General features: G+C 38.6%; 1 protein-coding gene across 1 annotated transcript; it reads left to right on the top strand.

Annotated features, from left to right (window-relative positions):
* Positions 1 to 14,987: 14,987 nt before the first annotated feature.
* LOC143631007 (UDP-glycosyltransferase 82A1-like) lies at positions 14,988 to 17,784 on the top strand. The gene is made up of 2 exons (XM_077099874.1): positions 14,988 to 15,510; positions 16,716 to 17,784. Exons 1-2 carry the CDS (start codon positions 15,060 to 15,062, stop codon positions 17,591 to 17,593), a joined length of 1,329 nt encoding a protein of 442 aa, XP_076955989.1. The 5' UTR covers positions 14,988 to 15,059; the 3' UTR covers positions 17,594 to 17,784.
* The last annotated feature ends 9,055 nt before the right edge of the window (positions 17,785 to 26,839 follow it).

Here is a 26,839-nt window from a genome sequence, read left to right as displayed (position 1 = left end):
GTTGCCGAGGAATATTTGGCTTCAATTCCCTGCGGGTGCTAGGTATGTGAAGGGTTTTGCCTTTACACTGTACCTGCATCCGTCTTACGGTTACTTGTTTGCCAAGGTTTTACTTGGCTTCAATTCCCTGCGGGTGCTAGGTATGTGAAGGGTTTTGCCTTTACACTGTACCCGCATCCGTCTTACGGTTACTTGTTTGCCAAGGTAAGGGGTATTTTCCCGCTTACTTTTTAATATTTTCAAAATTTGAATTTTGAAATTCGAAAGGTTGGTGGAAAGATAGGAACAGTCCAAACCTCTGAAACGTCGTGCGACGGTTTCTTCTGACTGTGTCAGGACGTGCAGGAAGTTATGGTAACGTGACAGTACATGGTCATTCCAGACGCTTTTCAGGCGCGTGGGTGCGATTTTTCGGGCGCGTGGCCGCGAAATTGCTGGCACACGTCCTGTCAACAGCTGTTGCCAGCCTGCTCTTTGCCACGTGTCATAGTTTCATTGCACCTTCAATTTCTCTCTCCTCCGCATTAAATTCACCGCATTAATTGCGATTAGTATATAAAGGGGGAGAGGCCTCTTTGTAATCCACACTTTCACCTCTCTTCTACTTCTTAGCGATTTCCAGCAAATACTCCCCTTTTCAGGCAAGCATTTTCCCGAAATCGCTTTCTTCTTTCTGCAAAATGTCTTCTCATGATGCTGAAGCTGTAGCCGACGATAGGAGTACTGCTGGCGAGTGCCAGTGTGCTCTACCTGTCGATCAGTACCAGTACATCGTCAGGAAGTTCATGCTTGAGTCTCTTGAGCCTGAGTTTCCTGAACCCCACCAAACTGTGTACGATGCCCCCAGTGGCAAGATCGGGGTATATGCTGCATTCTTTGTTTATGGGAACCTTAGGTTCCCATTGACAAAGTTTATGTACCGTGTCTTGGAGAGGCACGGTGTGCACCTAACCGAGTTGCATCCGATGGCGATTGCCAAGATCCGGCACTTCGAGTGGGTGTGCCGGATTCTGGGTATTGAGCCCTATGTGGATCGCTTGATGACCTTCTATACCTGGAGGTGCATCCAAGGGTGGTACACCCTGACGACCCGTATTAAGGGTTTGAAGATCTGCGTGACCGAGCGCAGTCTCCGATCGTGGAAGCGGGAGTTCTTCTACATTTCTGCCCGCGCCATCCCTATTGCCATGAAGTTTAAGAGACAAGCGCTTCCGAGCCTTCACGCTTCCAGCTACCAGGAGGCGGAATGGTTCGCGAAGATATCCCGGGTCCAAACTCCGGTTTACCGGTTTGCGGAGTCCGGGATGGTGATGCTGGGGATGAGCCGGGTATGGAAGGATGCGTCCCGGTTTCCCATCCTTCTTGAATACGGTTTTGAACTCTATTCCTTATGGTATGTCTTGTCTTTTTTGCTGATACGAGTTTGTCTTCTAACTGCTTCTTTTCTTTCAGAGGGGAACAATTTGGAGTCGCTCATGTACCCGCGGGAAGCTGACGGTCCCGTGCGGGTGGGTACTCGTGCTCTTGACGAGAACGAGTTGCCCATCCTGGAGCAAACGGCGGATCGGTTTGTGGAGGTCTATCCGCTGGGCCACGAGATCCTGAGCCAACGGCGGCCAGGTAAGGCGATACTCTATCCTCAACCCCTCAATGCTGTACCCGCTGCTGGAATTCCTTACATCCTGTCTTCTTCTGAGGAATCCGCAGATGGTCCTCCGCTGGTGCGGAAGAGGAAGGCTGCCGGCGGGAAAGGAAAGGAGAAGGTGGCCTCCACAGCTGATCCGGTGCTCCTATCTGACAGCGAGTCAGATAGTGAAGAGGTGGCGGGGCACCCCGGTGGTGAGAAGACCACTGCTCCGGAGGCTACGACTGTTACCTCCGGAGAACCGACGACGACGACGGTGACCGGCATCAAGAGACCGGCTCCATCGGGTTTGTCCCCGCCTGTCCGTACGTTCAGGCTCAAGAAAACCCGTAAGTACAAACATCCTTGTTTTGTAGATTTAACATACTTCATAAATTTATTGTTCACTTATCTTCTTGTGCAGGCGTGGATGTTGACGCATTCCCGGGTTTAGCGCCTTCGAGTACCTCTCCGCCGATGACGGTAGGCTTGGTCAGCCTTCCTGAGGCGTCGACCCAGGCGCCTGCGTCTGCCCCCACTGGTTCAGTTGCTCACTCTGAGCCGACTGTTCCAGCTTTGTCGTCACCGCCGGCCGTGAGTGCAATTTTTACCACATCCTTCGAGCCGGCGGTTACTATTGCTGCGGATTCTGCGGCAGCGACTGCGGCGGCTGCCACCATGCCCCCGCCACCGGCACCAATGGCCGGCCCATCAGGTACGCATGGGAGTACTCGCCAATCTATGCCACCTTCCCATCTGCCTGACCTTTTGGATGGATTTCCTTTGGGTTCAGGTGATGGGTTCGGCGGTTATCGGCCTGTTATAGACCCTACAGGTGCGTAGGGTTCATTTGGCCCTTTTTCGCTTTTATTTTTTTATCATCTTTTCCTAACTGCTTTTTTGTTTTTGCAGTGTCGGATTCCAATGAAGTGTATGTTCCGCGATGGAACATACGCCGAGGAACAACCCTTCGTACCCCTGTGGAGTGCGTGGAATGGGCTCGCCACGCTGCTCCTCATGGTGCGTTGGGGGAAGCCATGGCTAGCTACCAGGAGGGTAGGCTAACCAATGAGCTTCGGGTTCTCCAGGCCCGGATGCAGCCACGCGTCGAGCTGCTTTGTCGTGAAAACGACAAGTTAAAAGCAGCTCGCGCCAAAGACGTATCTCAAGCGCGGGCTCTTCTGGAGGAGAATCAAAAGCTGGCCGCAGCTGCTGCGGAGAAGGAGAAGGCCTTCAAGGCCCTCGAGGTTGAGGTTCAAGCGCGACTCGAGGCCCGCTCCAAGGTTGCCCAAGCTGTTAACGAACAGCTTCGGCTGGCTAAGGAGACTGCGAGGAACGCAACCGAGAGGGCCACCAAGGCTGAAGCCGTTGCTGAGCCTTTACGCGTGGAGAACGAGGAGCTCAAGGCCAAATTAGAGGCTCTCCAACGTGCTCATGATGCCTTGGCGATGGAAGATGCCAAGAAGCTCCAAGAGATCCTGGACCAGAGGGGCGTGCTTGACCACACCGAGCGGAAGCTTAAGGGCGTTGAAGAGGCTGCTGCAAAGGAAGTGCTACTTGCCAACCTTAACAAAAGCGCAGCCGAACGTGCCTGCACCCAAGCTCAAGCCGCCCTCCAAGAAGCTCTGGTTGCCAAGGAATGGCTTCTTCGAGAGGCGTTGCCTCAGGTATGTTTAACTTTACGTCTTCACGCTTTCCTTTCATAGAAAAGGTGTTTGACACTTGTATATTTTCTTTGTAGGTTGTGCATCGGGTCTTCTCAGAGACTACTTACGATGATGCCATGAGTGCAGCCCTCAACGCTTCTCACGAGGATGGGGAACGGGCCGGCTTCCTGCTTGGTCTAGGGTTCGTTGAGAAAGGCTTCCCGCCTTCCAACTTCCCTTTGTACAATGTTGATACTGAAGCCATATACGACCAAGCAGTAAATCAATACGCCGCCTTCCCGCATCCAGTGGTGGAGAAGGTGAACCAAGTAGCTGCTGCTGATGATGGGCTAGCTATCCTCAAAGCTTTCCTTGAACTGCAACGCTCTACCGATGGGGCTGGTCCAAGTGGAAGTGGCCCTGAAGCCTGATCCTGAAGATCCCTTCCCACTGCTAGGATAGTTTTAGCTTGTATAGATTTATTTTCTTCTTTTCGTAGGCGGGTAGTTACACGGCCATTCTTGTAATAATTCATTTGTGAAATATTAATCTTTTTTCGTATAAGATTGTTATTTCCTTCTTTGGGTTTCTTGCTTTATAAACTTATGACTTGCATACTTAGTTTAAATCAGCAATTTTCCAAGTGTAGAATAAGTTAACCTGTTGAACGTGGTTGATAATAGGTGTGAAGTTTTGCTTCCTCTTTCGTGATTGTGCGGGTGGAACCGTCACTTGCACTTAGTAGGATGGCGAAACTTTACCTTTATCTGACCTGCGTGTAGGTTTTCCTCATCTTTTGAGAATAAGTTAACCTTTGAACGTGGTTGATAATGTGAAGTTTTGCTTCCTCTTTCGTGATTGTGCGGGTGGAAACGTCACTTGCACTTAGTAGGATGGCGAAACTTTACCTTTATCTGACCTGCGTGTAGGTTTTCCTCATCTTTTGAGGATAAGTTAACCTTTGAACGTGGTTGATAATGTGAAGTTTTGCTTCCTCTTTCGTGATTGTGCGGGTGGAACCGTCACTTGCACTTAGTAGGATGGCAAAACTTTACCCTTATCTGACCTGCGTGTAGGTTTTCATCCTTTTGAGAATTTTGTTTTGAACCGTTCGACGCGCGGTTGTCAATAGGTTAGTGTTCAGTTTCCTTTCATGATTCATGCGGATAGACCGGCACTTTCATTTAATGGAATAATTGATCTTTTTTCCTTAACTGACCTGCGTGAAGGTTTTTCCCTGTTATTGGGTTTGTGCGGGTAGGACCGCCTTCCCACGCAACGACTTCACGTAATGTGAATGCCGTTACCAGTGTTGCATAGTTTAACCGTTCGACGCGCGGTTGCTGATGGGTTATTGTTCAGTTTCCTCGTTATGATTCGTGCGGATAGACCGGCACTTTCATTTTTGGGTGCTGAACCTTTCCCCTTCAACTGACCTGCGTGAAGGTTTTTTCACATTATTGGGTTTGTACGGGTAGAACCGCCTTCCCACGCAACGACTTCGCATAATGTGAATGTCATATTAGTGCAGAAAAGTAAAATCATCAGCTTCGATGTTCTAAAGAGAATCATTTCCATTAGAAGTGGCTCTTGGCTTTCTTTACAAATTGGAATTGATTTACATGCAAACTGTGTAAATGAGCTCCCTTCCATGTTGGGATGGGAGTGCCATCGAGCCGATACGCACCTGGTTCGGGATCTCGTTCTTTACGCAGCATGTAGTCTCGATATTGAAGCTGGAATTTTTATTCGTGTTTTCCCCAGCAGGGGTTCTACACGCACCCGCCTGCTCAGCCTTTATTGCGCCACGAGGTGCGCGAGCGTCCCATCTCTGACAAATGCTTCAACCATGTCTTTTACGTCTATGCATTCTTCAGTGTTGTGGCCTTTTGTCTTGTGAAAGTCACAGTATTTGCTCCGATCAGCATCGTGACGATGTCGGATTATTGGAGGCTTTGGCCACGGGAGCTCTTCAGTGGCGAATATCTCAGTGACGCTTTTGGTGAGTGGCGTCCATCTGGAGTTTCGGTGCGGCTGTACATTATCCCTTCCGCCCAATCGATGTTGCAAGCCGGATGAGGTGTCAAAGTTTACCCTTGACTGCCAAATCCCTAGCTTCCGCTTTTTATTTAATCGGGCGGTGAGGACATTGTCTTCTCTCGTCTTCTGGGTGTAGAGGTTTGTGCTCTGTGGGAGATCTCTACCCAGTTGCTTCTCCGTTTCCGCATAGCGTTTTGCTGCTGTCATGATGGCATCCCATGTGGATGGCATACCATCTTTACCCGCTAGGGTGCGGATGAGCTCTGGGTCATGCGCGCCCTGGATGAAGGCTGCGCGAACAAGATCTTCGCTGATATTGCCCAAACTTAGCTTCTTTGAGTTGAAGCGAGTGATGAAGTTTGGCAGAGATTCATCTTCTTCTCGTATGCATTTGAGGATTGTCCATTGCTCCTCGGTATACTTCCGTTGCTGGCTGAAGTGTTGGCTAAACTTCTGCTGGAAGTCTGCCCAGTCGTAGATGTGGTTGACCGGTAGACGATCAAACCAAGCTCTAGCAGCCCCAACAAGCGTCATTTGGAACATGTAGCACCACGTGGGTTCCGTCCAATTGCTGACGGTTGCCCCTGCTATGAATCTGTTCAAATGATCGTCTGGATCAGATATACCGTCATATGTGCCTATGTTAGGCATTTGTTTGGCACTCCTTGGGGCGATTGCTTCCGCAATGTCCCTTGCAAATTTGGACGTTCCTGCATTTGCAACGTTTGGTCTGAACGTTTTGGAGAAGTCTCGTGGACTTCCACTTGTGCTTTTTGGTTTGAAGGCTTGTCCAAAATGCCTTTTCGGTTGGGATTCCATTTCCTTACGCTTCCCTTTTGCCCTATGGCGAGGGTTCGCGTCGGAGTCGGATTCCTCCGAGTCATCCTCCTAGTATTCGAATTCGTCGGCTGTTGTACGGAACGCAAGCGTTCGTTCAACTCGGCCTGGAATTCCTTTTGTCGTGCTTCCGCCCATGCCTTGACTTCATCGAGAGTTTGGCGGGGGAGTCTTCGTCTCTCAACCTGGGTATCAGTGGATCCTAGTAGGCGATCATTTACTGCACTTGCCCCAGCATGAGTAACTGGGGTAGTGTTCGTAACATTTACTTCACTTGCCCCGGCTTGGGTAGCCGGGGTAGTGTTTGTAAAAACTGTGTTACCGGTATTTCCCCCAGTAGCTGGGGTTGTGGTTACCGGAATTTCTCTAACCATCTTTGTAGAAGTTTGAAAAAACTGGAGAAAAATGAAGTTCTAGCTTTATGCACGGATGGCGCCAATGAAGAAACACTAACCGGACCCCGGGCAGATTACTGATAACCTGGGGGTTAGATAGATGTTTCCCACGAGGGGTTAGACCCTTAGAAGATGGTTCTTCTAATAACCTGCAAAACAGACACCGTGAGCTCGTCACTGAGAAGGGGGGGGGGTTCCTCCTTGTGACCACCCTCCGGCGTGAGAATCAGACTAGATTGCTCTTTAAATATAAAAGTATATTAAGAGATTGCTAGAGCAGATATCAGGTATAATATGATGGTAATGTGATAAGATATGATTATACAAGATAAGATGAGATGGTCATACCATTTGTGGTATTTATAGCCGAAGGTAGGTTTCCAAGGAGGTATGGCCGGCTGCAACAGTGTTCCTGTTCACCAACAGTAGCTTACGCACGTGCCCTGCTGGTAGTTGGTGGGTAGGTAGCGGCTGATAGCGACCAGGCCTGCTGTATACTATTCCTTTTCCACCAACTGTCAGCTACGCACGTGGTATGACAAGAGTTGGTGAGTAGGCAGCGGCTAACAGTGACATACAGTGTAGGAGCATGCTGCTCGCCATACTGTTGTCTATAAGCTGTCGTATCTTTAGTCAGATCTTTTTCCCATACCTCGTCAGGTACAGTACAGAAGATCTTCCTGTATCGTACGGACTGGCTTATTTGGGCGGGAGTATTCCCCCTCCCGCCCTTGTGCGGGATTGTTCCCGGCTTCGCTCATTCCTTCAGGTGACACTGAACGATTGAGAGCTAAGTGTCTTGTGCGTGTAGCCTTGCTGCGCGGGTGGCCTTCCCTAATGGCTTGTATCCGAGGCTGCGGGGACAGGCGGAGTCCTTCACCATTGGGAGGCATTTCCTGCGGGACCAGCTTGCGTACTGCGCGTAAGGACGTCACGTCTCTGAGCATGGTTGGTCCTGCGGATCCAGTTGGTTTCTGCGCAGACGTCCCTGTTTGAGGTGAGTCTTGCGGGTCCAACTGGGCTCTGCTGGGACCTACCTCTTCAACCTGCAAATTTATGATTATTATAAGCACATAAGAAACAACATACTACACAGATAATAATTGAAATACATATTGTTTATAAACAAAAACAATATTGTTCACAATTTTGTCAAAACAAAATTTAAATTAAAGAAATTGAAGCTTAAATTAACACAACTGAAATCGAAACACAAATTGAATCTAGCACGCATCTCAAATGTCATGCACTGTTGATTCCAGTTTGAATTTGACGCTCCTTTTGCTTAATTGAAATTATCAATTACAAGATGACAAAATTTACGATCGATCGCGCGAAATTGATCTAAATCAGGTGAGCATGTTAATAATAATGGAAATAATATATAATTGTGAGGGATTGGGGTTTTCAATCGGGGAAGAGATAGTTAATTATTTTTTTTGAAAGAATGATCTTGAGGTTATGTAAAGAAAGAAACCACCTCCAACCGGTTGAAGGGTTAATTAACCTCTAATATTTCAATAACTACTTAATGTAAAGAGTATTGTACCACCAGTTTTAAAAGTTGTAATCACTTATACAAGTGACTTGTACACCAACGCATCAACAAGTTGTACTTTATAATTCGTACATCGGTTTTCTATAAAGTTATTTCAAAGCGTTGATAAAAATAAAAACATTGCAACTGTGTGTTTGAATTTTTCAAAAAATATAATATACTCAAAAATATAGAAAAAAAATAATAATAATAGAATTGAGAAATATGTGGAGAAAGATGAGGGATAGAAAAGAAAATATTGCTTAAATTTACAATAAAAAGGCAAAGATGAAGGGTAAAAAATGTAATTAGATATTACCAAATAAATTGTTGCGGGTGATGGTGTTGATTAAAAGACACTTTTTGCCCTCAAAAATCAAAAACCATTGCAATAAGAGTTGTACTTATAGTATTAAGTTAGGTACCTCTTAAAAATTAAGAGGTCCCTAACTCATATATTATATACAGTAGAGATAGAGATATATATGGACTTATATATATATATATATATATATAATACATGTGTATGAATATATATATTCATACACATGTATAATATATATTTACTTATATATTATTAACATATATATTTATATACATATTATCATTAATTGCAAACAAAACACTTAGGTAATTTCTTAAAATTGTTTATTATTTGTAATTATAGTAAAACCACTTTTTATTTGCTGAATTATTTAAGTCTTTCAAAAATTTACAATACTTATGTTAATTTGTGATATTTTACCGTTTTGTCGGTTTAGCGTTTAACGGTGAGTTGTTTAATGTTTTTATTGAAAATTAATCTTTTTAAGTAAAAATATAGTTTTATAGCTGAAGTAAATATGTTTTATAATTTAGTTTGTAAAAATATATTTGTTGTCGGTTTAGTTTAAATTTAGCAAAAATGGTCATTTTTAACGTTTCCGCGTCGTCTTTCGCGACGTGACTCGTTTATTTTCAAGTTTAATCATCTTGACCACTTTACACACATTATATGGTGTAATGTATATGAGTTTTTAAGTTTTAGGGGCTGTTTTAATTCATCTCCTAAAATCTTTGTCGGTTAGCTTTAAAAAGCCGATTTTTCGACTAGTTAAGTAATCGACACTCATTTTAAAGCAACTGAAGCATGTATAGCATATAAAACATATAATCTAATTATTATAAACATTCAAAAATACATAAATTTCCATAATTAATATTATGTTATATATATCATATTTTATTAGCTAAAACATGTATTTATTTCATATCATAAGTTTATTATGTCACACATCATTAACCATATTTATGATATTAAATTCTAATGATTTATAACATTTAATACGCTTATGAAATTAGATTTTATTCCATTCCTTTTGTAGCATATTTATTATTTTTATTATATAAGTTATAGTATTACTTTTCTAAGATTTATCCTAGCTTTTTATGACAACTTTTTGTATACCTTTTACTTTCTTGTCTTTCAACTTATCAATATTATTTTATTAATCCATGTCAACTATTTCAAAATAATAATAACAAGTTTACTAGTAACAATTCAAATTTAAACATAACAATCTTAAGTAGATTACATGCATGTATTGTTTATGAGTTTCTATTAACAAGAACATATATCTAAGTTAATATTATTACCAATCTTGTATTATTATCATATCATTCTCATTTTTGTCAAGAATCATATATGTATTATCAACTTTAAACATGCATCTCAATATTTAAGCATAAATCATCAAAATACACATATGTATGTAACATTAACCATTTGAAAATATACATATTCATACTCTCTCTCTAACTCACGGCTCTCTCTCTCTCTCTCTCTCTCTCTCTCTCTATATATATATATATATATATATATATATATATATATATATATATATATATATATATCTTTGTATTCACATCTTTTAATCTCATTTTTAATCTTTTAGATCTTAGAATCACCAAACCAAGCTTAACAATATGAATATGGAAGTGATATGCATGTGTGTATGTATGTATATGTGGATTCGGGTTCCACATACACACACACAAAACCCACGGGTCATATATGCACACACATACACTTTGCCTTCTTCCATTTTCACATAACTTTAAGGGTTTGGTTACTTGTGTGAACCCTTTTAAGATGCAAGAACAAGTATTTTGCATCCAAAACTTAAAGAATGAAACTAGGGTTTCGGATTTACCTTAGAGTTTTAGAGAGAGGTACAAGGAAATAAGATTGATGGTCTCTTGGTGTATGCTTAAGCTTGAATCTTCCTAACCTTGCTCCTAACTCATCTTTATTGATTTGATGCTAGGGTTTTGATTATGATTTGTATGTTAATATGAAAATGGATGAGAGAGGAAGGGGTGGGGGTTGGGTTCGGCCGTAGGAAGGAGGAAAGGAGGGAGAGAGTGGATGGTGGTTTGTGTTGGGAGGTGAAGTGGTTTATATTGAGATTTTCAAGGACAAGTGTCTTGATTCATGTACATGATGTGTATACTTGGAAAATAAAGAGTCTTACAACACACTCAAGCTATATTTAAGGTTTAGGGTTTTGGTGAAGGTGGACGTCTCTAAGTAGTGGGGTGGTTTTATATATATATATATTTTTTTTATTTAATAAATAACATGTATTTTATTTACCCCTTTGATCATATTTTATAAAATACAACTAGTTAGGATTAGTTTTGTGTAAAACCAATCACATATTTGAATTCCTTGTAAAATTAGCTTCGAAACCATATAAAGATGTAAATTTTTGAAGTTAGTTGGTTTCGGGTCCTTACGGTGAGCGGTATTGGCTACTACTCGCTTATTTTCTAAATTTCGCGAATCGAACATTCTAAAATTATGTTTATGACTTAATATTAATATATTTACTGAATTTATATTATTTTAGGTCATTCCCGACGTTTAGGAATTTATTTGGACTTTTTAACCTTACCCGAGTCGCTGTCATTGTCAGTTTTGAGCAGTATTCGATACGCGCCAAAACTTAACTTTTTGAACACAATAAAATATAATATTCATATTCTTAGAGTCTTTAGACTAAAATATTATTATTTTATTTTCCATAATATAAGATTACGCGATAAACACGGATTACATTAGCACAGGATTAGTCTTAAAAAGCTCGGTTGTCACAGGCAGGGGGTCGAACCCACAACCTCTGCCCCCATAGCTCACGTGTTTAACCAGCTGGCACTTGCAAATAGATCTGGTTTTCATTAATTAAAAACAATATCAGTTCATAATAGATTTGATTAAGCAAACCCTAGAAATCAAATTGATCTAATCCGTCATACCGGATCAAATTAACCGTAGGGTTAACAGAGACCAAGGAATCGCGATTAAAATCATGTAATCAATTTCCTCAAACAAGGATCAGACGAGGGTGAATGAGATCAAAACAGGGCCGACTCGAGGTGAGTAAAAACGGACTACTGAATGAACAAATTAATCTAATTATCTACAGGGCTTAAGTTCGTGACCATAAAAGGAGTGTGTGGTACGAGTTAATTGAATTAAGATTGTGTATTTATAGGGTAACTTGATCATGCTAGCCGCGGTTCATTTTCATTTGAATTAGCTATCAAATTACTATCGTTTACTATAATTAGATTGTCGGTTAACGCGTTTATGTTTCAAGGAACGATTTGCAAAGATCAATTACACCGAAGATTGAGGAACAAGCAAAAAGGGGGGGGGGTATAGCTCGACGGTGAGTAACAGGGAAGAAGAAAAGGGGCTTGGTAAGTTGGCATAACTGGTCCTTGACTTATGGCTATTGTTTAAAAGTTAGATATGATAAACTATGGGGGTGAAAATACACAAGTTAGATAGTCCTAATATTTTATTAAATAAACGAAACATTTACGAGTGGTGTAATTTAAATAAATGATCAATGACCAACCAAACTAATAACTTACTAGTTTTAATAAATAAAAAAACGTTCGGTTAATAATAATAAAAATTCAAACGGATCAAATTTCGGGCTTGAAAAATAATTAATGTTACAATGCGCCAGCGGCGATGGTTGTTGGCCGGAAAATCGATGCCGGAATTGATGCTGGAAAATAAATTTGCACTTGTGTTAGAGTTAAGGAACTTGGTAGATTAGGTGGTGGTGGTGTTAATTAAGGCCGGTGGTGGGTACATTCTTGGTGGGGTGGGTGGATGAAGGTGATGGTGAATGGCTGAGTTGCTAAAAGGTGGTGGTTTTGTGATCTTAACGAAGAAGCTGAGGCCTCAATTAAATTACATTGAGATTTTTTTTAGTGTTTGATTTATCTTATTAATTTTAATAAAATTATATAACCTACTATTCAGGTCAAATTCTTTGAAAAATGCTTATTTAACATGTCATGCATGTAAAATATCCAGGATTAGAACAATTTTAAAAGTTAAGTGACCTGATTAGAACAAAAGTTTAATTGAGTGACCTGATTGGAACAACCTTGAAACTTGGTTACTATTTAGTAGAGTAAATTTATTTGTCATTAACAAAGAAAGTGAAAGTTAAAAGTGTTATTGGTGACATGGTTAATATTAATTATTATAAAAAATAATTCACATTTTGAATTATTAGAATCTACTTTTATCTATTCTTTACTAAAATAATCATCTTTGTTTGTGTATTAATATTATTATATTGATTTCTTATGACCTTTGAAAATTAAATTATTTTTCATATTTGATTAATACATGTTGAGAAGTGGTCATACATACATGCAACACATGTTAATGCATGTATATTTTTTTAAAGTAGTTGATGGTTGAAAGTTCTCGAATACTAATTACCAAAAAAAAAGGAAAAAAAGAAATCATGTTTGTAGAAACTAATAAAAACTATTCCAAAACTAAATTGATAATAAAACAATGATTTATAATTACAAATATAGTTTATTTCAAATAATAGCTTTTACCTGGCAACGAAAAAAAGGTAGTTGATGCGCAAAATGTTATTGAATTCTTACAAACAGAAAACAGAAAGAAAAGAAGGAAAGAAGTCATCATGTCTGTAGAAACTAATACTAAACAATTACAAAACTAAATGTATAACAAAATAATACAAAATAATGAATCATAATGACATTCTTTTATTTGTTTGCAAGGTTATTGGTCTCTCACAATGCCAAAATGGTTTTGGTTATCGAAAGGAAACATGAAATTTTTCTATTAGTGTTTAGGTTTTTCAGTTTGTCTTTTGTTGGATTATCATGGTGTTTCCCTTTGTTTCTTAAGGAGTACTTTAGCGTTTTTTTCGTCTGTCTTTTGGTTTTGTTGATTGTTTTTGTTTGAGTTTTTTTTGCTATTTTCTTGTTAGCTTTTTTATGAACTTTACCGTAAAAAAAAAAAGAGATAACTGAATTACTTACAAATATGGGATGGTAAGAGTATTCTCAGTCCGTTTCTTATAATTACGTGGGTGAATTTTGTAAATTATATGGTATGATTATGAATGGTTGAGAGTAAATAAGAGAGAACATATTATGCAGAAAAGTTAAATTTGGGGTTCTTTTGTTAATAGCGTATAATTTTTTTAATATTTTCTGAAACTGGTTATTAGTGGAAGAGAGAAAGATAATGATAAAGGTATAAAATATTATTTAATTAAAAAAGAAAAAAGATTAAGTAGTTTTTTTAGCTTTAATTATATGAATACTAGCTTGTATTCCCCACGGGGGTTGTTTACAATATTCGTGAATAATATTTATATATTTTTTTGTATTTTAAAGTTATTTATTGTAAGGATGTTAATAATATACTTAAGGTTTGATAATGAAAGAGTTTTACCAATAAATGAGATTTAAAGTTATCTGAGTTAGGTGAGACCCGTAACTCGCTTATTTTTTTTGTTAAAATTGTTTTCTTAATTATAAATAATATATTTTTATTAATCATATATTAAATTTTAGTATATCCCTATTTTATAGGGTTTTTATATAAAATATTTGGTTAGATTAAATTTTAATTTAATGAGATGTTATAACTCGTTTAAGGGCTATCTGGATTTGATGAAATTCATACCCGTGAATTTAGATCAAATGTATGAGAAACGAAATTTACAAATAAAACAACTTGTTCGCTTGAGACGAGGTGAGGAGCAACCCGGGAGCTTTTAAAGGTTTCGTTTATATATATTTAAGATGGTAGGGAATGAGTTAAGAATGCTATAAGAGCATCCCCAACCAATTCCTTATCCATATCCATATAATTACACTAAAAATCATTATATTTTATCTTCTTCTTAAATAAATAAGATTTTTTATATCGTTATTTTTTCTCTCTCTACATTCACAATCAATTTCAGAAAATATTAAAAATTAAAATATATTGCGTATAAATAGTGTAAACCAAAATTAACTTACCACATAACATTTATCTCTCTCAAATACTCGTAACCATTCATAACTATATTATATAATTTACAAAACCCAGTCACATTTTTGTTGAGAATGGGCTGAGGATTGGAAATGATATAATAATTTGTTTAAATTTGCTTAGGTCCTCAAAAGTAATAGGAAGTTTGGGTCAAGATCTTCTAATTTCACGGGTGCTTTTACGTGTTATTTATTATTTAAATATTAACCACGTGGAAAATAGACTCCATCCCAAATAGAAGTCAGTGTAGGTTTGCCTAACTTGTTCAAAAGCCATTATTAATAATGTTAATAATTTGGTACACCAACAACTTTCAGTTTAATCGACGGCTGTATATGAAATTCTTCAATCATTAGGTATAAACATTATTAATAATGGCTTTTGAACAAGTTAGTCAAACCTACACTGACTTCTATTTGGGATGGAGTCTATTTTCCACGTGGTTAATATTTAAATAATAAATAATAGTTTTCTTTAATTAATAGATTTGGTGATTTACCCATGTCGTTGTTCACACATGACATATATGGGTCTTGTTCCCATGATATATAAGTACAATAGTATCATGCAATCTAGCATATAACCAACTATAATTACATTATCAATGATGAAGCCTAAAGTCATTATGGTTCCATACCCGGCACAAGGCCATGTGACACCAATGCTTAACCTCGCCTCCGGCTTGACCCACCTCGGCCTTTCACCCGTGGTGGTAATACCCGAGTTTATCCAACATGCAACTGCTCAAAAGACCCATATCACGTGCATGCCCATCCCTGATGGTTTGGATGAGGCAACACCGCACGACTTTTTTGCTATTGAGTTTGCAATGGAGAACAACATGCCCGTGCATTTGGACCGCTTGGTTCGTGACCTTAACCGTAATGGTGGTGGAGTTGCATTCATGATTGTGGACTTACTAGCGTCATGGGCGTTGAAGGTTGGCGATGACTGTGGTGTTCCGGTGGTTGGATATTGGCCAGTTATGTTTGCTGCTTACCAGCTTATTACGGCCATCCCGGAATTGCTCTCTCTTGGCATCATCTCAGAAACTGGTATATTATAAGACCTACTAAATGAATATTTTGAAAAGTCATGAGAATAATCATTTTAACTATGAAAAGTTGACAAAATGGACGTACTTTTCAAAATTATCAAATATTTATTTGACTTTTTTTTCATATAGCAATTATTAGTTTATTACGACTTAACGTTTTTATATTAACTATCATTATTTTACAACTAATGGTTTAGTATAAATTAGTTTACTTTTTCATATATTTTTTTATATTAGTTATTTTATTTTATAAATAATTAGCTTTGATTATTATAATTATTATTTCTTTTAAGTTTTTTTAAATTACAAGGTCCTTGAACTATCATTGGTTGTAGGGCTGTAAACGAACCAAACAAACATGAACAATGCCTTGTTCATGATCGTTTGTTAAGGAAATAATGTGTTCACGAACGGTTCATGACCACTTACCGAACATAATTCTATGTTTGTGTTCGTTCGTTAAGGAAATAAATGTATTCACGAACACGTACAAATAAAATTGGCAGAGCCTAGAGATTGAGAACGATGTATTCATCAATGTGGATAATGAAAGTCTCTAAATGAATCGAACGAACACAAACAAGAACATGTTCGTGTTCGTTCATTTAACTTGAATACTTAATCGAACAAATATTTCAAGTTTATTTATTCAAAAAATGGACATTTATATTCTTTTGTTTAAAATCTAAACGAACATAACTGAACAAATATAAAAGAATATAAATGTACATATATGAAAAATGTAAATGAACACGAACAAACATAAATGGAAACACTTAAATGAACACAAATTAACAAATATAAAACCTTTAAGTAGATAACTCATCTCGACAATATTTAATTATTTTCTATAAATTTCTACTAATACATAAACGAACATAATAAACAGATATAAATAAACGTTCATGAATATAAATGAATGAACGGAATATGTGTTCATGTTTGTTCGTTTAATTAAACGAACACTAAATTTTTATTCATATTAGTTCGTTTATTAAATAAACGAACTTCCCGTCGAACGCTTCACCTAGCGTTCGGTTGTTTACCTAGCTGGTTGATCACTAATTTCAAAAGTCAAAATACTATTTTCAATGTGTCCAGACGATATGGTCATACTTGTGATTTTCACCTTATTTATAAGTTTTTTTTTTTTTTTAATGGATGGTTATTTATATTTAACAAAACTTGTTTCAAACCACATAGGTATCCCACAAAGTGAAGGTCCGGTATACTTGGAATATGATCAACCATCTTTAAGCACACAAGATTTACCATGGCTTATTGGAAACTTAGCTGCAAGAAGATCCAGATTTAAGTTTTGGACAAGGACGTTGTCGCGAACACAACACCTTTCACAAATCCTTGTAAACAGCTTCCCTGAGGAACACCACATTGTCACCAACCTACAAAACCAATCTAAACAACACCCCAACATAACTCCAATTGGACCATTAATACAACACACCAAACACGAAAACCTTTATTTTTCTGAAGAAGACATGCGTTGTTTAGATTGGCTAGACCAACAAAGAGAAAGGTCTGTTGTGTACATCTCATTCGGCACTTGGGTTAGCCCAATTAATAAAGCCAAAGTGAGAAGCCTAGCTATGGCTTTGGAGTCATCCAAATATTCATTTATTTGGGTCCTAGGTCCAAAATGGCGCGATGGGCTCCCAAAAGGGTACACAGAGAGAATGTCGGATCGAGGAATGGTGGTTTCATGGGCCCCACAAAGTGAAGTGCTACGACATAAAGCCGTTGGGTGTTATCTAACACATTGTGGGTGGAACTCGACTATTGAAGCTATACAATGCAAGGTGAAGCTATTATGCTACCCAATTGCTGGTGATCAGTTTGTGAATTGTGACTATATTGTAAAGATTTGGCGAATCGGGATTTTGTTGAATGATTTTGAAGAAGAAGATGTTCATAGAAGCTTAAAGAGGGTGATGGAGGATACAGAGATGGAAGAAAGAGTGGTTAAGATGAAGGAAAGGGTGTATGGAATGGAAACCAGTTTGAAGGTATCCTCTAATTTGAAAAGGTTTGTTGAAGACTATGGTAGAGTAACCAACAACTAAAGTCTGAAGGAAGAAAGTAAACAAAAATGTTATGTTATGTTGTGGATTTGATCATTTAAATTTGTGTAAAATAATGTGACTAAATTAAACATCAATTTTGGGAATTCTATAGGTGAGGGAACGGATTCTTTTATGTATTCTTGGTGACAATTATTGGGTCATTTTCATATATAGACAAATATTTGTGGTTTGTACATTGATACTCGATGACAAAGCTAAATAGGCCCACGAACGTTTTAATATATAATAAATTAGTACTTCAAATAGTTTTATTTTTATATAACTTTCTGAAAGGTGACGTCTAAATACAATTCATTTACAAATAATTTATATATTTTGGTTAATATAACTAATAGTGTTATGTTTATTTTTTTTGCATATATACATGTTTTGAAGCTAATGGGCTTTGAAGTAAATGGACACTGATGGTGAGGTGACAAAGTGGGCTGAGTGAACACAAGGAAGCTATGGGCTGTTATAAAGTGAAGTTAATTCAAGCCCGGCCCGGTTCAGTTTGTTTGGTGACTATATGTCACGATATCGAGCAATCATAAAGGAGACTTTTGGTCATATTATTTTTCTTTCTCTCTCCAGAATTAGAATTCATCTCATCAGTCCTCATCTTGTTGAATGAGATATTATTGTTAGTTCAAATCATCTTTTTGATGATTTGATCTCTTGGTTTCTTTTTGTTTTGACATCATCATTGTAATTTGGTTTATACTTGATTTCACATTGAAATTGAGTTCTATTGTGTGACATTCATGACAAAACGAGGTACACTATATTCTTTACGTAACAAGAAAACGATAAATCGGTTAATTCGTAGTGCTTAAACGAGTGACCGACCGATACTAATTATGACCCGTATATATACTGAGGGGTCATATACGAGTTATATATATGTTATAGAGGCTAACATATTGATATTTAGGCCTTGGTACGTTTAAAACTCTTTAAACGAAAAAGGTTTCGTTTATCGATACGCTATAAGCTTAAACGCAATCGTTAATATCAAAACAAGCATTGTAGCATCCGTTAAGCCGAAAAAGATTTATAAAACATTTATATGACATGTTCTAAGCCATCCGTGAAAATATTTTGGAATTTTACAACGAGTCAGTACGTTTTTCTTATTTTACAAGAATAAGCTGAAAAACACTCGTTTTTACGTTATTTCTCATACCCGAATTAATTTTCTTGCGAAAAACCGAACCCGAACTAAACTTAAAATGGGCTTTTCATGTTTGGGCTGGTATATATAAATTAATGGGCCAAAACAGCCCATTAAGGCTCCATAAGAAGTTCCGATCGGAACATGCTACCAAACACCACATTTGTTTTCTTTTACATAACTTTATTCTTAAGCTATTGATATTCATTTCAACATATAAACTTTTGAGGTCCAGCTCTGTTCTATCAAGTTTCTTTCAAAAACCCTAAGGTAAGATTCAATTCTAACAAGTTTTAACAAAGTTTGATCCATATGATTATCATATAAACATGTTTTGATTAGTGTTAAACATGTTTAACCATCCAAAAGCCCTAAAAATCAAGTAAAATTATGTTTTGATGTTAAACATGTTTACAAACCTGGAACATATACTTTTTTTGGTCAAAAACACGGATTAGAACATGAATACAACGTTTTTACGGTTAGAAAGTTCGGTTTGAACCCAAAACCGAAACCCTAATTATCAAGGCTGTTACATGGATGATTTATGCTTGGTTTGATGTTATATGATATGTAGATATACTGAGTTTGCAACCCGAGACCCGGAAAGTCGTTTAAGCTAGCAAAATTCATCGAAAACCGACAAGGTAAACCCGTAATACTCGTTTAGGGGCTGTTTAGTATTAGGTTGTGACGTGCTTGTTGTTAGCTTGTGAAAATTTGCAGGGACATTAGGGATCATATAAATGAGTCCCTGTTCAAATTTGGTAATTTTTCGATAAACGGAGAATATTTGGCGAATTTATTCCCGTTTATGGGCGTTTATTTGGGAAAAATAGCAAAACATATTGAAAAATTATGAAACTTGGTTTTGGAGTTTTATATGGGATGGTAAGATCACTGGTAAAGTTTGGAAATCATTGGAAATGTCTAAGTATGGTTTGTGCAGCCATGGTGAAACCGAGTTTTAACAGCCGAAAAACGCACAAAAAGGCATTTTGTCTAAAGAGTTAGGTTCTGGAAATTTTGCAGGGGCTATGTAGTCACATTGAGGCTATTGGTAAAAATTATGGGATTTTTCGGAGGTCGTTTGATATAAACGGGCCATTTATTACATGATTATAACCTATTAAATGAATTTTTATAAATAAATAAATAATCATAAAATTTCTGGAAATATTTTTATAAAATTCTCCATGTCTTAATGTATTTTTACAAAAATTTACATAATTTATATGTAATTACATATTTAGTTATGATTTATTAAAGATTTAAATTATAATTGTTTTAACGAAACCGGCAGTTTTGTGTTCAACGGACTGACTGGTATATCAAAATGTCAAAAGTGATCAAATATCATATTTTTGAATGATATTGATAAAAACGAACTTTTTACGAGAATTCCGGACAATTCGGGTGGATTGTGCGCGTTTTGTATAATCCAACCCGTGTGAAAACGGAAACGAACCCTGCGATTAAACCAGACACCGAAACTTTAAAATTCTTTCATAAATCAAATCATTTTATCAATCAATACATTTACTTAAGTTTATGTGATCTTACCTAATCCCGAAACGTATAAACGATCAACTGAGCTAGGCTCGGAAAACGGTGAAACTGAGCCAAATCCAGTTTTAAACATTTCATAGTATACAACGTCACAATCTAAGACTATAGTCATGTTCTGGGCCTAACAGCTATACCCAGATTATCTATACAGCCCGACTTAGCTTGAACACTGTACTAGTATTAACGATACGATACCGTTTATAGGAATCAGGCTATAAACGAGACATCTGACTATCTGACACGTAATTTCTGTGCGAACTACAATAAGGTGAGTTTCACGACCCCCACTTTCTAAACTGTTTTACGAACTTTTGGGGTGAAAAGCATGTTTACATATACTGATATACTTGAAAACGTGTGATGATGTGGATTATCTAAGTACTAACACTTGACAAGTCCCCACAAACACAAGTGATTAACTTCGTGCCGGTGACGTGTGGATAGTACTATCGGTTTGACAAACCCAACTGTGACAGAGCCGGTGGGGTAAGCCGGAACATATGTAAAAACCAGTTGCACATTGTCATTATATATTTACATACTGCTATGTGGTGTTAGACATAGTACATACATGGGGCAAATTGGCTGTTAAATGCCAACAGGAGTGCATGGGCAGGAGAGGCCATGCAGTATAGCTCGTTTCGGTTTCACTTGTGGCTTAGTATAATGCATCATACACAGACATTTATACATACACACTGTAAACTTTACAAACTCGTGAACTGATTTCATTGATACTCGTGAAACTTGAAACTCACCAACTAGACGTAGTTGACCCGTTTTAACATGCTTTTCAGGTAAAGCAAAAGTGGAATGATTTGTTTATATGCTTTGGTGTTAGGAAGAAAGTTGAATAGCTGTGAATAGACGCTGATATAATACTGAATAAGAAGCTCGTAAACCGGTTATGTGTTTTTCACCTAGTTTGTAAACATAGTACCTACCAATGTAATATGATGTAAATTAGCTGTTGAATTTTCTTTATAAACAACGTGGTTGATACCAGTGTTATCTGTTACATTCCCGTATTACGCTTCCGCAACTACCTAGTCGGGGTGTGACAGAAGTTGGTATCAGAGCCATTGGTTATAAAGAATTAGGATGTCCCTTAGGATACCCTAAGATAACCGTAGGCTCGATTAACTCTGGGAATAAAATACTATTAAATAATATACACGAATGATTCTCGTGATGAACGCGAATGGACAAGTGGGTTATTATGGTCCGGAACGTAATAACAGACTTGTTTGTACGAGGAAATTCGAGAAGAAGTCGATAAACAATCGAATAGGTAAAAACAGCAACATATGTGTATAAAATATAATAATAGATAAATATTTGTGTATATAAACGATTATTTGTGCTTATGTGTATAAATACCTGCACGTATCTTACTATGATTAATATAGAAGGATATTATTCTTATCACTAACCATTGTGCAGGAATATGTCAAGAACTACTGATCGTTTACCTAATACCCTACCAACAGAGCCTGAGGAGGAGGAAGAGGATCCGGAAGAAGAAACTGAGGAGGAGCCAGAGGAAATAGGAGAAGGTGCAGATGCGGTAATTCCACGTGAGGTACCTGCGGATCAACTCGACTTATCGGGTTATCGTTGTGACACCTACCCCCCTAGGGAATCCCCTAGGAATGTTGCAGGACAGGGAGCTACTAGTGCTTATCATTCACCTGTTAGAGCACCCAGATCCCCTACTCCACCTGTACAGCATACACCAGTACCCCCACCCACTATTAGAAACCGTCAGACTGCTCGCATTTCAGTGCGTCCACCTGAGCACACTTCTCTCCCACCTCGATCTACGTACCATAGGGGAGAAACATCGCGTGTCCGGGTAACAGAGATACCTATTCCTACTTGGGGTTTACCCGCCCCGGTACCCGAGCCACCCCGTCATTCTGATTCAGCATGGTTTGGTTTATCAACTGATCAGCTCTTAGAACACTCACACATGATAAATAGTCTAAACCAGCATAGACACGATATGTATGATCACATGAGGTATATGCAGCAGGAAATCAGAATTGTACAAAGATCCAGTGCTGACAGCCACGGGCGTCAGGATCGAGCGATGATACTACTGGGGGCGTGTTTAGCAGTTAATGCGGCCCTAGTGGCTGCTGTGATTTGGTTGTGGTTCCATGTTGCAAAGAATGGATAGGACCTAGTAGTCTGGTCTTATGTATATAGTCTTTTGATATCCCAAGTAGCATTTTGTACAGCGTGTTGGGCTGACTTGGGAGTTGTTTGTGGTTTAGTACTATCTCAAGCACTGGCCCTTATCGGGTTAAGTCTACATGTCACTTGGTGACAAATTTTGATACGCATATACAAGCGCTGGCCTATACCAGGTTAAGCCTATGCGCTAATTTTGGATGCATATGTACAGTAATGATTATAATTAATACAAACGTGTTTTCTTTGGCATAGTTATGTGTTGTGAAATTGTAATATTGTAAAGTTGTGTTGGTCATAGTGAAACGATATTGATTATTATATAATTGATTATTCTATAGAATGGCCCCGAGGAAAACAAACCCTTTGTCTGAGGCGGAAGTGGCCGCAATGATTGCTCGTCAACTACAAGCAGTGATACCAACAATTGTAACCCAAGTCACTGCAGGCATACGTGCTAACAATACTGTTAATCAACCTACGAGCACCACCACGGCCACTGTTAATACACCTCCGCCGGACACTAATGTAGCCCCGGGTGTTACTATCCCGGTGAATACTGATAATGTCATAAATAATAATAACACTCTCCCAACTATGAATGTCACTGGGAACCCAGAACCTGTTGTGCACCCTGATAATATCCCGAACCCTGTACCGGTTGCTAACACAACTAACAATGATAATACTCAGACCAATACCGATAATATCAATAATAATAACCGAGAACCCCCGCGTCAGGAGTACTCATACAAACAATTTACATCATGTAAACCGATTGAGTTTAAGGGTATTGAAGGACCTAGTGGACTAGTCAAATGGATAGAAAAGACCGAATCAGTAATTAATATCAGTGAGTGTCCACCAAACCGCGTGGTCAAATATGCTACCAGTATGTTTCTAGACCAAGCGCTGATGTGGTGGAACACGGTAGTCCAAATAAGGGGACAAGATGCTATTAATCGTATGTCATGGACTGAATTAAAAACCCTCATGCTAGAGCATTTTTGTCCTAAAAGTGAGATTCAGAGGTTGGAACACGAGTTATGGAATCTGGAAATGAAAGGAGCGGACCATGTGGGATACACGAATCATTTTAACGAACTGTCCCGCTTAGTTCCGTGGTTAGTTACACCGGAAGCGAAACGAATTGAACGTTATATCTAGGGACTGACTCCTGCTGTGAGAAGTATAGTGAATTCAGTTGCCCACCCGACATTAGAAAGTGCTGTATCTCAAACGGGTGTCGTTACGTTTGATCTGATGAGAAGTGGAGTGATATGAATGCCAGGGGAAACAACAAGTTTAAAACGAACTGATTACGGGACAAGAATGCAAGGGAATCTTCAAAACAAGCGGGCTCGTCCGAATACCCGAAGTTATGCCATGACCAGTTCTAACGTAAAACAAGAAACATATAAAGGGACGTTACCGAAATGCAGAAGATGTAACTTTCATCATGTGGGTGATTGTAAACCGATCATCTGTCAAAAGTGTGGAAGGACGGGACACTATGCCCCCAACTGCAGAACCCCTACCAACATTATTAACCGTCCACCGCAATCAACTCAACTCCCTCGACCTCAACCAACCCGCCCACAACTCAACCAACAAACCCCACCTACCACGAACCTCCGTGCCTGCTATGAATGTGGCAGTACGGAACATTTTCGGAGATACTGCCCTAATTTGAACCCGAGCACAGTGAAAAGGCAGAACCAAGCACAAGCATCAACCTCCAACACAGCTAAGGGACGCGCATTTGTATTAGGACCGGGTGAAGCACGTCAAGATCCGAATGTGGTGACAGGTACATTCTTAGTTTCGGGTCAGTATGCTTCAGTTTTGTTTGACACGGGTGCCGATAGAAGTTTCGTATCTGTTAATTTCTTACCTTTAGAAAATATGCCGGTTAGTGAACTAACAAAACCATATACTATAGAACTCGCTAACGGTAAGCCTATACTTGTTAACCGAATAGTCCGAGACTGTTCCCTTATCCTAAACGACCACCCATTCCTTATTGATTTACTTCCAGTGGAATTGGGAAGTTTCGATGTTATAGTCGGTATGGACTGGCTATCTAAGTATAAAGCTGAAATTGTCTGTAAGGATAAGACCGTTAGAATACCTCTTTCGAATGATGAGGCTATAATTGTTCAAGGTGAGAAATCTGGTACGGTACTGCCTCTCATATCTCAACTTAAGGCATTGAGATATTTACGCCAAGGTTGTACATTATACTTGGCTAGCGTAACAGTTAAGAAACCCGAGGAAAAACGAATGGAAGACATCCCAGTGGTACACGAGTATTCAGACGTATTCCCCGATGAGTTGCCTGGTTTACCACCGACCCGACAAGTTGAATTCCGTATTGACTTGATACCGGGAGCAGCACCCATTGCTAAGGCACCTTATAGACTTGCGCCTTCTGAAATGCAAGAACTGTCCAACCAGTTACAAGAGTTACTGGACAGGGGTTTTATTCGCCCTAGTTACTCACCGTGGGGAGCACCAGTGTTGTTTGTAAAGAAGAAGGATGGGAGTTTTCGAATGTGTATTGATTACCGGGAATTGAATAAAGTGACTGTAAAGAATAGATACCCCTTACCTCGAATTGATGACTTGTTTGATCAGCTCCAAGGTGCGAAGTATTTTTCAAAAATTGATCTTAGATCTGGTTATCATCAAGTGAGAATTCAGGAAGAAGACGTACCAAAAACAGCTTTCCGAACTCGGTATGGTCACTATGAATTTTTGGTTATGCTGTTTGGGTTGACAAATGCACCTGCAGTATTTATGGACCTCATGAACCGAGTTTGCAAACCTTACCTTGACAAGTTTGTGATAGTGTTTATCGATGATATTTTGATATATTCGAGAAGTAAGGAGGAACACGAACAACATTTGCGGGAAATTTTAAAATTATTGAGGCAAGAGAAGTTATACGCAAAGTTGTCCAAATGTGAGTTTTGGCTGCAAGAAGTACAGTTTTTGGGACACATTGTGAACCATCAAGGGATCCAAGTAGACCCAAGTAAAATTGAGGCCATTAAGAATTGGCAAGTGCCTAAGTCACCAAGAGAAATTCGTCAATTCTTAGGACTAGCCGGGTATTATAGAAGATTCATTGAAAACTTTTCAAGTGTTGCACAACCTCTAACCCTCCTAACTCAAAAAGATTGAGTATATGAATGGGGAGAAGAACAAGAAATGGCCTTCCAAACGTTAAAAAAGAAGTTATGTGAGGCTCCAATATTAAGCCTTCTAGATGGAACTGATGAATTGGTGGTATATTGTGACGCATCTCGTAAAGGTTTAGGATGCGTACTGATGCAAAGAAAGAAAGTAATAGCATATGCTTCCCGACAATTAAAAGTACATGAAAAGAATTATACGACCCATGATTTGGAATTGGGAGCAGTTATCTTTGCATTGAAGATTTGGAGACATTACTTGTATGGCACTAAATGTACCATCTATACTGATCACAAAAGCTTACAACACATATTTGATCAGAAAGAGCTAAACATGAGACAAAGGAGATGGGTAGAACTGTTAAATGATTATGATTGTGAGATTTAATACCATCCGGGTAAGGCCAACGTAGTAGCTGAGGCTTTAAGCCGAAAAGACAGAATCAGACCATTAAGGGTACGAGCACTCGGAATGATTGTTCAAAGTAGCCTAACCGAACAAGTTCGCATTGCACAAGATGAGGCCTTGAAGACAGATCAGCTAGAAAAAGAAGAACTACATGGAAATGAAAGGAATTTTGAGAAGAAAACCGATGAAATATACTATTACAAAAACCGGGTCTGGATTCCAACACTTCATAAACTCCGAAAGCTGATACTTGATGAAGCACACAAATCCAAGTATTCTATTCATCCAGGTGCTGATAAGATGTATAAGGATGTCAAAGAATTTTACTGGTGGCCTGGTATGAAAAAGGATATAGCCGTGTATGTAAGTAAATGTGCAACATGTGCAAGGGTAAAGGCGGAATATCAAAAACCTTCGGGAATGTTACAACAACCCGAAATCCCACAATGGAAATGGGAACAAATTACCATGGACTTTGTGACACACATTCCTAAAACCTCCCGAGGACACAACGCAATTTGGGTAATTGTAGACCGGTTAACCAAATCCGCACACTTTATTCCCATCCGTAACAACTACACCACCGAAAAACTCGCTCAAATTTACATCGATGAAATAGTATCTCGACACGGAGTACCTCTTTCGATTATTTCCGATCGAGACAGTCACTTTACTTCACATTTCTGGCAAGCAGTACAAGA

Source organism: Bidens hawaiensis, unplaced genomic scaffold (genome assembly GCF_021521415.1).
Source record: "Bidens hawaiensis isolate Kalapana, Puna unplaced genomic scaffold, B.hawaiensis_p1.1 tig00005922_1, whole genome shotgun sequence".
Classification (NCBI taxonomy): domain Eukaryota; kingdom Viridiplantae; phylum Streptophyta; class Magnoliopsida; order Asterales; family Asteraceae; genus Bidens; species Bidens hawaiensis.
This window is presented reverse-complemented; position numbering and strand designations above follow the sequence as displayed.